This window comes from Piliocolobus tephrosceles, chromosome 5, assembly GCF_002776525.5.
Source record: "Piliocolobus tephrosceles isolate RC106 chromosome 5, ASM277652v3, whole genome shotgun sequence".
Classification (NCBI taxonomy): domain Eukaryota; kingdom Metazoa; phylum Chordata; class Mammalia; order Primates; family Cercopithecidae; genus Piliocolobus; species Piliocolobus tephrosceles.
The window spans coordinates 70,391,042-70,403,400 of NC_045438.1; the positions used below are offsets into that span (position 1 = coordinate 70,391,042).

At 30.2% G+C, this 12,359-nt stretch overlaps 1 protein-coding gene across 3 annotated transcripts in view; it reads right to left on the reverse strand.

Moving 5' to 3' along the window:
* The window catches only part of GRIK2 (glutamate ionotropic receptor kainate type subunit 2), a 694,446-nt gene that overhangs the window by 177,795 nt on the left and 504,292 nt on the right, over window positions 1-12,359 (reverse strand). For all 3 annotated transcript variants that reach the window (XM_026454391.1, XM_026454392.1, XM_026454393.1), the window contains exon 10: window positions 11,262-11,485. In XM_026454391.1, the coding sequence (XP_026310176.1) occupies window positions 11,262-11,485 (224 nt within the window). The remainder of the gene's footprint in view (window positions 1-11,261; window positions 11,486-12,359) is intronic.

The following is a 12,359-nucleotide window of genomic DNA, read 5'->3' on the forward strand; positions in this document are numbered from 1 at the left end:
TCAGAAGGTCAAGTGGTTTCTAATAATAAAAAATAAAACAAACTATGCTTTCTTAAGGAAAAAACAAAAACAAAAAAACAAAAAAACAAAAAGGACACTCAGTAAGTAAATGACATTATCACCAAGGACTTGAAACTAGCATTGGAAAGGCTAAAATCATCTGGCCATTTAAATTGACTTAAACTAATATGCAATTATCTGGATGACACAAAAATAGCAACAGCTACCATCAAGATATAAAGCACATAAGGTTTTCTATTTTACTAGAAATTTTACCTACAAAAATAATTTTTATAACATCTTTCACAAAGCTGAATGACTTGTGGGTTTTCTATATTCCCACTAAATAAATTGGAAATGTCTTTTGAAAATATAGACACTCTACTGTATCAAACAAATCAATAAAATATTTAAAAATTATATATATGCATTCTATATACAGTTTACTACCTAAAACAGCTGAAATATGTTTGGAAATCATTTATTAATTTTGTTTTCAACTAAAATATCTAAATAAATATTATATATATTTGTCGTTGCTATTGTTGTTGTTGTTGTTGTTTTTGCTGTTGCCCAGGTTGGAGTGCAGTGGCGTGATCTCGGCTCACCGCAACTTTCACCTCCCAGGTTCAAGTGGTTCTCCTGCCTCAGCCTCCCTAGTAGCTGGGATTACAGGCGTGTGCCACCATGCCCGGCTAATTTTGTATTTTTAGTAGAGACGGGGTTTCTCCATGTTGGTCAGGCTGGTCTCAAACTCCTGACCTCAGTGATCTGCCCGCCTCGGCCTCCCAAAGTGCTGGGATTACAGGCGTGAGTCACAGCGCCTGGCCCCAAAATAAATATTTTAAAATTCTTAGGTGGATGATGTAAAACATTATTTTTAATATCTTCCTAATTTTAAATATTGAAGCTCTAATTGAAAATTGAAGTAGTAATATCAACATTTTAAAATAAACACACATTTCTCTAAGTATGAATCTCATTTTTGCATGTCCATCTACAAGCAAAATTTTCTCTATTTTTAATGTTTCTTGTTTTGTAAAATCACTAAATTATTACCGGTTTCCAAAACATACCTTCAGTCTAGTGAATTGCTAAACTTATACTGAAATACACCTCCCAGTACCCCCCATTCTCAATGCCAATAATAGTAAGGGAAGCAGGGAAACACTTACCTAATTTTATTATGTTAAAATAATATTCAGGTGCATATTCTGAACCAACTTAGATGACAGTTGTAGCCCTATTCTGTTTATAATGTTTATCATGCCAGTAACATTCAAAACCTACAATTTCACCTTTGCTTCAAATATTAAGTTTATCCATTTAATAGGAAAATTTACTGCAAATGCATTCATCTCATTTTATCATCTAAGGTGTAGTCAGAAGCCCATGAGAAAGTGAAAAGTTAAAACTAATTAATTAATTTAGGATATAACATTTCTCATAAAGAATAGCAGGAAACTATGTTATATCCAGGCAGGGAAAGAGGAAAATCACCCTTTATAAGGGTTAAAGGTACCAAAACTGAAAGTCTGTTTCAATCAATGCTCATTAAATAAAATAGAAATAATAACTACAGGCTTGAAATGCAAATATATATAATAACTTCATTAATATGGTTTTCTGTCATTAGGAAAGAAAGGTGAATTTCTGGGCTTCCAAACAAAATTTCAAAAATGAGTATAAAATCAACACGTTTCTTAGAGTGATAACTTTATATTTTTGTAGTCACCTTTATTATGTAAGAGCTAACTAGAAAAACTACACATATTAAAAGTTAATGGAATAGTTTGCATTGTCATTTGTTTTATTAATTATATTTATACACAAAATAGATCAACCAAGATATTTCTATCCAAAGATATTCAAATTCCCGTTACTATTTAGGACAGCCACGATATTTTTTCAAAAAAAAAAGAACCTCTCTCTTTCTATATCTGTATACCCAACAGGATTGATATGAAAACAGTTTAACTTGAATGATATAATTATGTAATGGAATGTAAAAAATTATAGCAATTAAGGTGTAGTGACATGCTCTAATGAATGAAGTTACACTGGATGATGACACTATATCTCCTACTCATTAATTATTTGGATAGAGTGTATTATTTTACTTAGTATAAAGGAAGTTATGAATTATCACTAAAATTTTGTCTGAACATTTTTATTTAATATTGATATTTCTCTCATATTCATGAATTACGAAAAAATCAAAACAATACTAATACCACTTGAGTCTTCGGAAAAACTCATAATGTTGTTTTATTCTTTTAATACATGTAGCTAATAATTTTCAGGGAAAAAGTGTTAGCATTTCCAGAGACTAGTTTTATAAAGCAAATCTACACGTTTGATAGCTAATGTCTCCTGTCTAGGTGCCCAGTTGATTGGAAATAGTTTTTAAAGCTTTCTTATTTGCAGTCTAAAGAAAAAGACATACTTCTTAAGTATAGCTAACTAAGAATTTTTTTCAAGGAGTTACTTGTTACTGTAAAACCATGTACTACTAACAAGTAGTAAAAAGATTTAATAGAGCATACTTATTTTTTTTAAAAACAGCCAAGTCCTTTTTTCTAGAATTTTGAAAAGAGAAATGAGAAGGTAAAGTTAATATGATAGGCAAAACAAATTAAGTGATAAAAATGCCTTTTTTGAATATGTTTTCTATTTTCTTATAAATTTATTTTTTCTTTAGTGCCACATTCCTCCCCATAATATGTTAAAAAGTGTTACAATAACAGCATTAAACTAAAAGAAAACATCTCTAATCTCATTTGTGGTGAGGGTGAGGGGCTGGGGGCTGATATATATATATATATATATACATATATATATATATATATTCCTTAAATCAAATCATAAAAACACAGTTACTAATTTTTTAAAAAGGTAATAACTGAATCTCTTTATAGTTCTCAAATATAACCTGGCTATTGTTGATATGCAATATGTATTAGTTTTCTTCTTTTTTCTCTCAATAGTTTCCCTCACCTGACCCACCACTCTAGTACAAGACTATATAGAGAACCATCCATTTGAAAGGACTCTAACTCAAATAATTCACAACAAAAGGACAGCTTTATCCAAGTAAAATTGTAACAAATTTAAGTGTCATGTTTGATATTAAAGAAAAAAAACTGACCTATTTGTCTACATTTCTCAAGACAAAATTACCTTTTATGAGCACAGTACTCTTAATCATTAAGACATACAGAATGAAAAAATAAAAATACCTAGTAAACAATTCTTTCTTTCTTCATGATCTTTATGTCACTGGCTTCCTGCACAGAATGCACTGTTTCAAGCTATATGTTCACATAAAAGCTGTCGCCTTTCTTTACTAGACATTGCAGATTAAAATATTTCATTTAAAAAATTGACATTTTTGTTAAAGCCACTGATTTTGCTGGAATAGTTGTTTCAGATTGAGAAGACCTTTCTTAGGTTGACTGAGAAACCTTCCAAAAAGACCAAGGGCAGCATTTTTCCAGTGGCTATGGAAAACAGTAGTGAAATTTTGTTTTGAGAATTACCAGACAGACCAGCCTCGTGAGGTGTATTCTTACGAGCAATTCACAGTATTCTGCAGCTATGAAAAATGTTGCTATCTAGAAACAACAAAACATAAAAGAATAAGTGTATCACTTGGTAAAAAAAAAAAAAAAAAAGTTTGTTTTTCCTTATCTTGTTGGTTCTTAAAAGACACCTCAGAAAAATTATTTATTCTCATCCAAAAAAAAGGAAGAAAGGAAAAAAAAAAAAGAATAAAGTGGAAGATAAACCAGTATTAGTCTTGTCCTATTAGCTTCTCAGCTTGAATTAGCTAGTGAGAAATGTATAAAAGACACAGCAGTAACTGTCAAAGAACCCACTATACCCTATTGTCCAAATCTTCAAAAAAAAAAAAAACCATTAATTTTTTAGGAGTGTGTTGCTCTTATCACACATATGTGTGTGTGTGTGTGTGTGTGTGTGTGTAAAATACAATTACATGTTCCATAAAGGATTAAGAACAGAGGTGCCATTTTTGATAGCAAATATAATAATTTAATAAGCATTGAACTTCAAGTTTTAGCACTCTGAGTTTCTTCATGTCACCCCATAAACTGTAACTTACTATAATTAATTTTGTGATATAGACATCATGAAACTTCTAAATGGAAACAAATCATCACAGATGACCATAGTTCTCAGAAGTTCATTGGCCAAGATATTTTTCGAGTGGAAACACTTAAAATGACTACAAAGAAGAAGTCTTTTTGTTTACAGGAGTCTTTCAATTCAATTCTGGTGATGGAGGCAAAGAAGGATACAGAGGCCAATAATTTATCCACAGAATTTGAAAAATAAGCATGTGCTATCAAATTTCTGCTCTTGTGTTTATACTTAATTTTGGCCTAACAATAATAAATTATATTTATGTGAAAAAATAATTTATAGATTGAAGTAGAGACTTCTAAAAAATAAATAAGCACATTTATCCTTTATTTGTCCTTTAAAAATGCCCACTAGCATTTAATTACAGAAAATTACAGAAAAAGCACATTAATTTTAAATTGCCTTTGTCTTACTCAATTTTTTCTCAAATCTTTTATGCCTGTAAATGTTTGCCATCATTTAAAAATTGAGAGGTGGAAAATATGTTTGATTTCTCCTCTGAAGATTAAATTTTCTTCTTTGTCCTAGATGGATACTTTCAGTCAAGATCTCTACTGCCTCAATTACCTCAATATCATATTTATCATAACTGAAAAGAAGTCATTGATTCAACTTAGTTTCAATTGGTTTAGTTCTACAAAACATACAAACTAAGAATATTTTCTGGGTTGGTGATTCCACATATACTTGCAACCATAAACATCATTGGAACCACTAAAAATAAAGAGGTACATTATAACATAAAATAATAATTTTAAAAATAGTATTGAATGCAGAAGTAGCTTCATCTACTATGGTAATATTTTAATCCACAGTTTGAAAATGTATATAATTTTCATCAATGTTTAATTTTGGGTCCATAATTTAGATAAATATTTGTTAATATTTAATCAATTTTAACAATCACTTTCATATGTGATAGGCATATTCGCAGAACAGCACTTATTTAAAACCAAATTTTCAGTAAATTTTAGGAAAATGGCTAAGAATTGGGAAGCAGAATAAGTGGGAAGCAGAATAACAAATAGGCTTTTCTGCAATTTATTTAAGTAAAAAATAGGACATTAAAAATAAAATATATCTAAAGTTCTGTTATGGAAAGGTAAATTTGAAATAGTTTTTTTTTTTTTTTTTTTTTAGTAAAAAGTTGGCAAGTTGGTGGCAAAGATAAACAACAAAATTGGCATTTCATTTTAATGTGACAAGAGTCGTTTTGACAGCAGACTAGTGTAACACTGAACATCCCACCAAAACAGTTATCTATTTTTAAGTGCATAATAATTCATTGTTGTCCTTCACCGTACACTAAATGTCACCCATCACTGTGACAAAAATATGAAAGTTATTGCACACTAGTCCATAGCTGAGATCAAAGCTGTTAATGCAAGCACTTTGGATATGGTTTTCTAAAGTCAGTTAAACCATCAAAAACACTATGTTTAGAACATCTTTACCTCTGAGCTCCAAGAGAAATACAGAATATTTTTTAAAGTATAAGGACTTTGAGTAATGCAATAGCCTTGTCACTTTGTGACCACAGATCATGTTAAAGCCAAAATATAATGTTAAGACAGTCTTGGTGGTCACTGTAAATAATAAACCATTGAGCAGATTCTGGGGAGTCCATCCCCTGCTGCCTAACCCACTAATATAATATTCTAATACTCTAAAAATATTTCAAGGCAATTATATACAGAAATGCCCAAAAAATTCCTATATTCTTTTAACTTAGAAAAATGTTATACATGTAGCACATTGAATATTCTTTGATTTGCTCTTCTACCTAAGAAGTCCAGGTTAGTTAATATTGTTTGGCTTCCCTTACACTTTCTCCTCTATTTGACCCTAATCATTTGTTCATTTAAACAGCCTAATGAATTTTTATGTAATAGTATTCATACTACAAAATTTGGTACAGCAATTTATTCTCCAAAGTTTATTTGTATTTTTAAATGCCAATTTCAGAATAAAATATGCACTATTAAAGATTTAGTGAATAATTATTAAAGTTACATCAATCCTGTTGGAGAGATATGAGTGTACCATTATTCCTTTCTTTTAGGTTTGGACTTCAGTTATTCATCTCTATACATCAAGCTTCTAAGAACCCTAGACCAAGATTTACACACTGAATTTCAGAACAGCTCAACTTTCTTGGAGATACATATAGTTAACAGGAAAAAAAAATCTAACTTATATGGGAATTTTAATTGACTCATTTTGTAAACATTATCTATTATAGCAATATCAATAGTAGCTTTAGTTTAATAAAATAAATATTTGAAGCAAGGTGAAAAATATATTTAATTATCAGTGTAAGGGGTGGGTGCCCTAACCAGACTTTTTATATGACTAACTGCCATCTCTATAATCATATGCCTAGGTGAAAGAAAAGAGAAAGAAAAAGGAGGGGAAAACATTTAGGGGAAAATCTGAGTAAGTATGAACCCATCATGGACAAGATTTCTTACTAATCTTCTGTCAGCAAAGAGCTACTGTTAGAATCTTGGGATAAGGTCATTCTATGCCTAGAAAGCACTATCCCAGGCTAATCCTTACTCTTAAATAAGCATTCAGAGCTAATTCAGATAAGCATGCTGATTATGTCATTATGCTATAAATATAACACAACTGCTTACAGGAGATCATCAAATATAAAATTATATGGAGACAAAAACTAACACCATGCATCTCCTTCTTAATATTGCTTAAATACATTTAAAACATTTATTAAGTATTATTGGATGATTTTTCTTAGCATAAGAGTGAGGGGAAATTTTTAAAAGGCATTCACAAAATAATCTACTTTTAAATCCAATTTGAAAAACTTAAATTCTAGCAATTATTATTAGATCTTAATTTGTCATAAAATTAATATTAATATGATAGTATAGCAGATATTCAATAAGCTTCTACTCTATTAGTCTAATGACAACTTAACAATCTTCCTCATGCCCTGTTTCCTTTCTAGTTGTATGTTTCTCTCCAGCAAAATATATATTACAAGATATTTTTTAGAAAAACTATTTAAAATACATGGCATTCATACAGAATTTAGGATAATTTAAATATTATTATAACTTTATTCACGGGTAACAGATATTTATTGCCAGATATATGCAGTGATTGTGAGTTATTCAGAAAATAACTCATTCAGTTGGGTTCATTCTGGGATTCAAGCATTTGGCACAATTCTTAGTACTTATGGGTAGCCAATAGATATTTAAATCACTCATTATAATTTAGTTTTGAGATAAAGTGTTTTTATTGCAAAGTATTACATAATTCCCTAATAGTTAATATTATGTAAATTCCAATAATTAATAAATATGAAATCTGTTATTAAAGTGGTAGTTATTTTATGCCTTTGTTTCTGTGTCTTTCAATGAAAATAAAATACAGAAGAATTTTTTGAAACATGATCTTTCTTTTCTCTATAATTGTTATGGAGAGAAAGAATACACTTAAAGATAAAATGCCATATTAATTATGACATCAACAATGATGTCAATGAGTATATCGGTGACCTCTATATAAGACATAATTTTTTGATAGGTAAAATAAGAATGCTAAAAGCAGCAAGAAAATAAATGTATTTTAAATTCTAACAGATAGTGATTCCATTTAAATTACAAAGGCAATTAAACTATGCAATTTAAACTTGAGCATTTTATTTGCCTTTGCCCATCACAAACTTCTTTTATAGTAAAAGTTCAATACTATGTCAGAGTACATTTTAATTAAACAAATTCATTTGATTTGGGATGTTGAGAATTTAAAATTTAAATTGACCATATTCAGACTTTGCTTTTAATCTGGTTTTTCAACTTTATTTTTTCAAATTTAGAAATATTTTAAACAAGATTTTAAGACTGAAAATTGAAAAAAAATATTCTGAGAAAATTCAGAAAATATTTATTCTTGTGTTATTACTTTACCAAGAATCTCTAATATTATATATGACTTAATACAGTTTGTTTAACATTATTACTTAATGGGATATCTATTAATTTGCCCACAAATGAAGATTTTAAACTTATTTTTTTTAATGAGGCAATTTGTTTTGAAATTGTTGAATAAGAAGCTGAAATAGTATCATTTTCCTATCTGTTCGCTTAATAACTAATGACAAAATATAACAGTAACATTTCAAAACATAAAAGCAGTAGCAGTATAAACAAATGGTACATTGGCTGACTTTATGTTCTCAAATAGGATGACATACTTGAATTTCTTTCATGTAAAATCAGTACAGATTACCGTAATTATACAGATGCTGTCTATGATGGTTTATCAAGTGAGTTATAGAAATATTTTGAAAAGTTAGATAAGTGCATATCCATCCATATGCCTCTATTTGCAAATGTACTTTTTGTAAGCTGGAAAGGAAACCAGATGCTTCAGTATTTGCTTTGAATCTAACTTCAAAAGCCGTGGGCTTGGAAAATTAGGAATAACTAAAATTCCTAATACAAATTTGAAGTAACCCAAAACTCTGTGTTTAAGATCTCCAGAAAAGTACCATTAGAGCTGATTCAGCTTGATTAATGCCCACACAGTTGCCTCGAAGTGGTCTCATGACATTTTCCTCTAGGCTTTATTTCTATCCTCCTGGGAAATTTGTTAATTTAAGAAAAAACAAGGGTACATGCAGACATAAAGGAAGCCTTTTTCTATATTTTGGAGTATTTAGTTTTCTGTTTGGCCTGTGGGCTGGCTGAAGAGTTTTCTAGTCATTGAATTGCTTAATCTGAAACTCTTGCGCTTAATTTCTCTGAATGCATAAACTAGAGTGGCTGTGTCTGTCACTATAAAAAAGATGTAATTGGTCCAAAGATGATCAAAAATGTGAAGGCTGTTTTATTCTCACAGAAGGTGGAAAAAGCTGGAGCTGAAAGTTTAGGAACTTCATACTCCAAATTCTCATTACTGTGGGGAGAACCCCAAAAGTCACATAAAATTTTAATAGGCTCTACTGTACAGCTTCAAATGCTATATGGCAATATGCTTCCAATACATAGTTTTGATGCAAACAATAATTATCTGAAGAACACAATTCTTTCTTTTTTTTTTTTTTTTTTGAGATGGAGTCTCACTGTGTTGCCCAGGCTGGAGTGCAGTGGCGCGAGCTTGGCTCACTGCAGGCTCTACCTCCCGGGTTCATGCCATTCTCCTGCCTCAGCCTCCTGAGTAGCTGGGACTACAGGCGCCCATATGCCTGGATAATTTTTTGAATTTTTAGTAGAAACGGGGTTTCACCATGTTAGCCAGGATGGTCTCCATCTCCTGACCTCATGATAGAACACAATTCTTAATATTTAACTAATTAGCTAAAAATAATGCATTTGTAAAATAATTACATATAAATATGTAAAAAATTATCTGTGTGCAAATATATAAAATATATAAAAATATTATGCTACTTTTTTTCTTTTCTTTTCTTTTCTTTTTTGAGATGGAGTCCTGCTCTGTCTCCCAGGCTGGAGTGCAGTGGCAGGATCTTGGCTCACTGCAACCTCCCACAGCTTCAAGCAATTCTCCTGCCTCAGCCTCCTGAGTAGCTGGGACTACAGGCACACACCACCATGCCCAGCTAATTTTTGTATTTTTAGTAAAGACGGGGTTTCACCGTTTTGGCCAGGATGATCTCAATCTCCTGACTTTGTGATCCGCCCACCTTGGCCTCCCAAAGTATTGGGATTATAGGCATAAGCCACCACACCCAGCCAATATTACGCTACTTTTAATTGATTTTAGTCATTTTTTAACTGAATGAACTAACGATTTTTACGACTAGAAAAAAGAAATACATTACTTCATTGGAAAAAAAAATGTTTAATTCCTTCTTGAAAAATAAGTTCAATTCTTTACAAATACCCTTACTGATAAATTTATCAAAAGAATCTATGTAACGTAATTGAAAAGACACTGCATATTTAATTTTGATTATACAGCACAAAACATATATATTTATATTTTTTAGGTATTTTTATCACCATGAAAAATTATATGTAGAATTCTAATTGATTTTTAATTCAGAGTTATCTTTTTGATATTTAAAAAATATAAAAATTTAAAGAATATAATGAATATGCGGCTTAACTCCATGTTAATAGAGTCATGAATCCTGAGGCACAATACTAATCTTTTTAATTGAAGCAAAAGTAAATTAAATCATATTGAAATAATCAGTGGAAAGTCTGATAGTGAGGGAGGCGTAAATAAACATGATTATGAATTTCCACCTCTGAGAGTAAAATAAAGTAACACCATCAACATAGATTGATCTGTATCACAGATTTTAAAGGCCATTATTAAAAAATAAAATTTATATATTTTTCATTTAGGCATTTTTCTTTTTTTCTTAATTTTTATTTTTCATAGAGATAGGGTCTCCCTATGTTGACCAGGCTGTTCTCAAACCTCTGACCTCAAGGAAAGCTTCCTATCTTGGCCTCCCAAAGTATTTGGATTATAGGCATGAGCCACCATGCCTGGCCTGGCATTTTATCTTCTGATCCTATGACTTGAAACATACTCTACATGTCAATGACAATAAGGTACTTTTTGTAGTGACACTTATTCTGTGGGAAAAAAAAAAAAAAAAACAAGAAAAAAACACATATATTATATAGAATACTAGGGTAGTCCTTTTATAGTTAGAATGTTTATTATAAATTTCTTGGTTCCTTAAAAAAGGCCTCCTTTTAAATTTTAGTACTTTGGTTTTTCTTGTAACTGAATTATTAACTCAAGTTAGTAAAACACATTATTTTGGTTTTGGTGCATCAGAAATCTTTGAAGTGAGGCAATGATTCATTTATCATATAGATTTAAAAAGCTTTTATATTCTGGTTAAGAAAACAGTAATCCCTAAAACACTTATAGCTTACTGACACAACCAGCATGCTCTCTGCCCACAAAGACAGGACAGTACATTTTGATAAATGAATGTGATTCTTAGAACTTCATTATTTCTCAGCACCCCGTGGAAAATAAAGAACAGAAAAAGTAAAATTGATTGTGACTTTTGACAATTATTAGTTAGATAAAGGAGGTAACAATTGCCAAAAAAATCACAAAAGTGAGCATGTTACCTGGCTATGACAAAGAGCACACAACTGACACCCAAGTAAGCCAGCAGAATATACATCCAGATATCAGGGGAGAGAGGATTCAGGAAGGAGAAGACGCCTGGGTTTGTACCATTGGGCTTGCGGTACAAAATACTTATTCCAAGTGTCATAAAGGGCTTGGAAAAGTCGATGACCTTCTCTCGAACATAGGTAATAGCCAGTGGAGCAACTGCAAGGTCAGCTTTCTGTAGACAGAAACCAAAAAAAAAAAAAAAAAAAAAAAAAAAAAACAAAAGAAAGAAAAAATTGGTTTTCAGTCACAAGAAAAAATCAGTAATCAAATTAAATAAAACAGCGGTTTCACACTTATTTGTCTCAGTAATGATTATGTTAAAATTTAAGGCATTCCTTACTCTGAAGTAAAGAATCTGATTTACTGCACTAATCATTTCTATGTTCTTCTGGATTAGCAAATCAGTGTTTATTGGAAGTACATAGAGAAAAAAACTTCATAGAATAAAAAACCTGAAGCAACTATTGTACAATCAGTACATAAATTATGTTACCAACCTTCTCATAATTGCTTTTATTTTAAACTTTAAAAATCTATTTAATATTAACTATCATTTTCTTAATACATTGGTCAAATTATAATAGTAATAATAACTACATCAAATTATATAGCTGAGAATTAAGAGACATTTCTGATTTTAAAACCATAGAATACAGTTAAAAGGTTTTAGTCTTTAAATAGTTAAACTATTGTTTGAAACATCTCTCAGTGTGAATCTGTTTACTACCTCTAATTTATTTTATATTATTTAATGAAAATCCTTGCAGCCTTGCCTAAATTGCATTAGGAAATGAGTTTTTCCATTTTCACAAAGTTGCTAATTTTCCACGGTAGCTTAAAAATTTTGAATTAGTAATGCTTTTCACTCATCAGGTTATAATCATCTGTCAAAGATGAACTTAAGCTCTAATATATTGTAAGAAATAATTATAATATTTTAAAATAACAAAAGCATCTATGATGAGAAACTATATTGCTACATTTTATTATTAATAAATATAAAAACTTTCAAAGAGAAAAGAACAAAATGTTCACTGTCAAGAGTT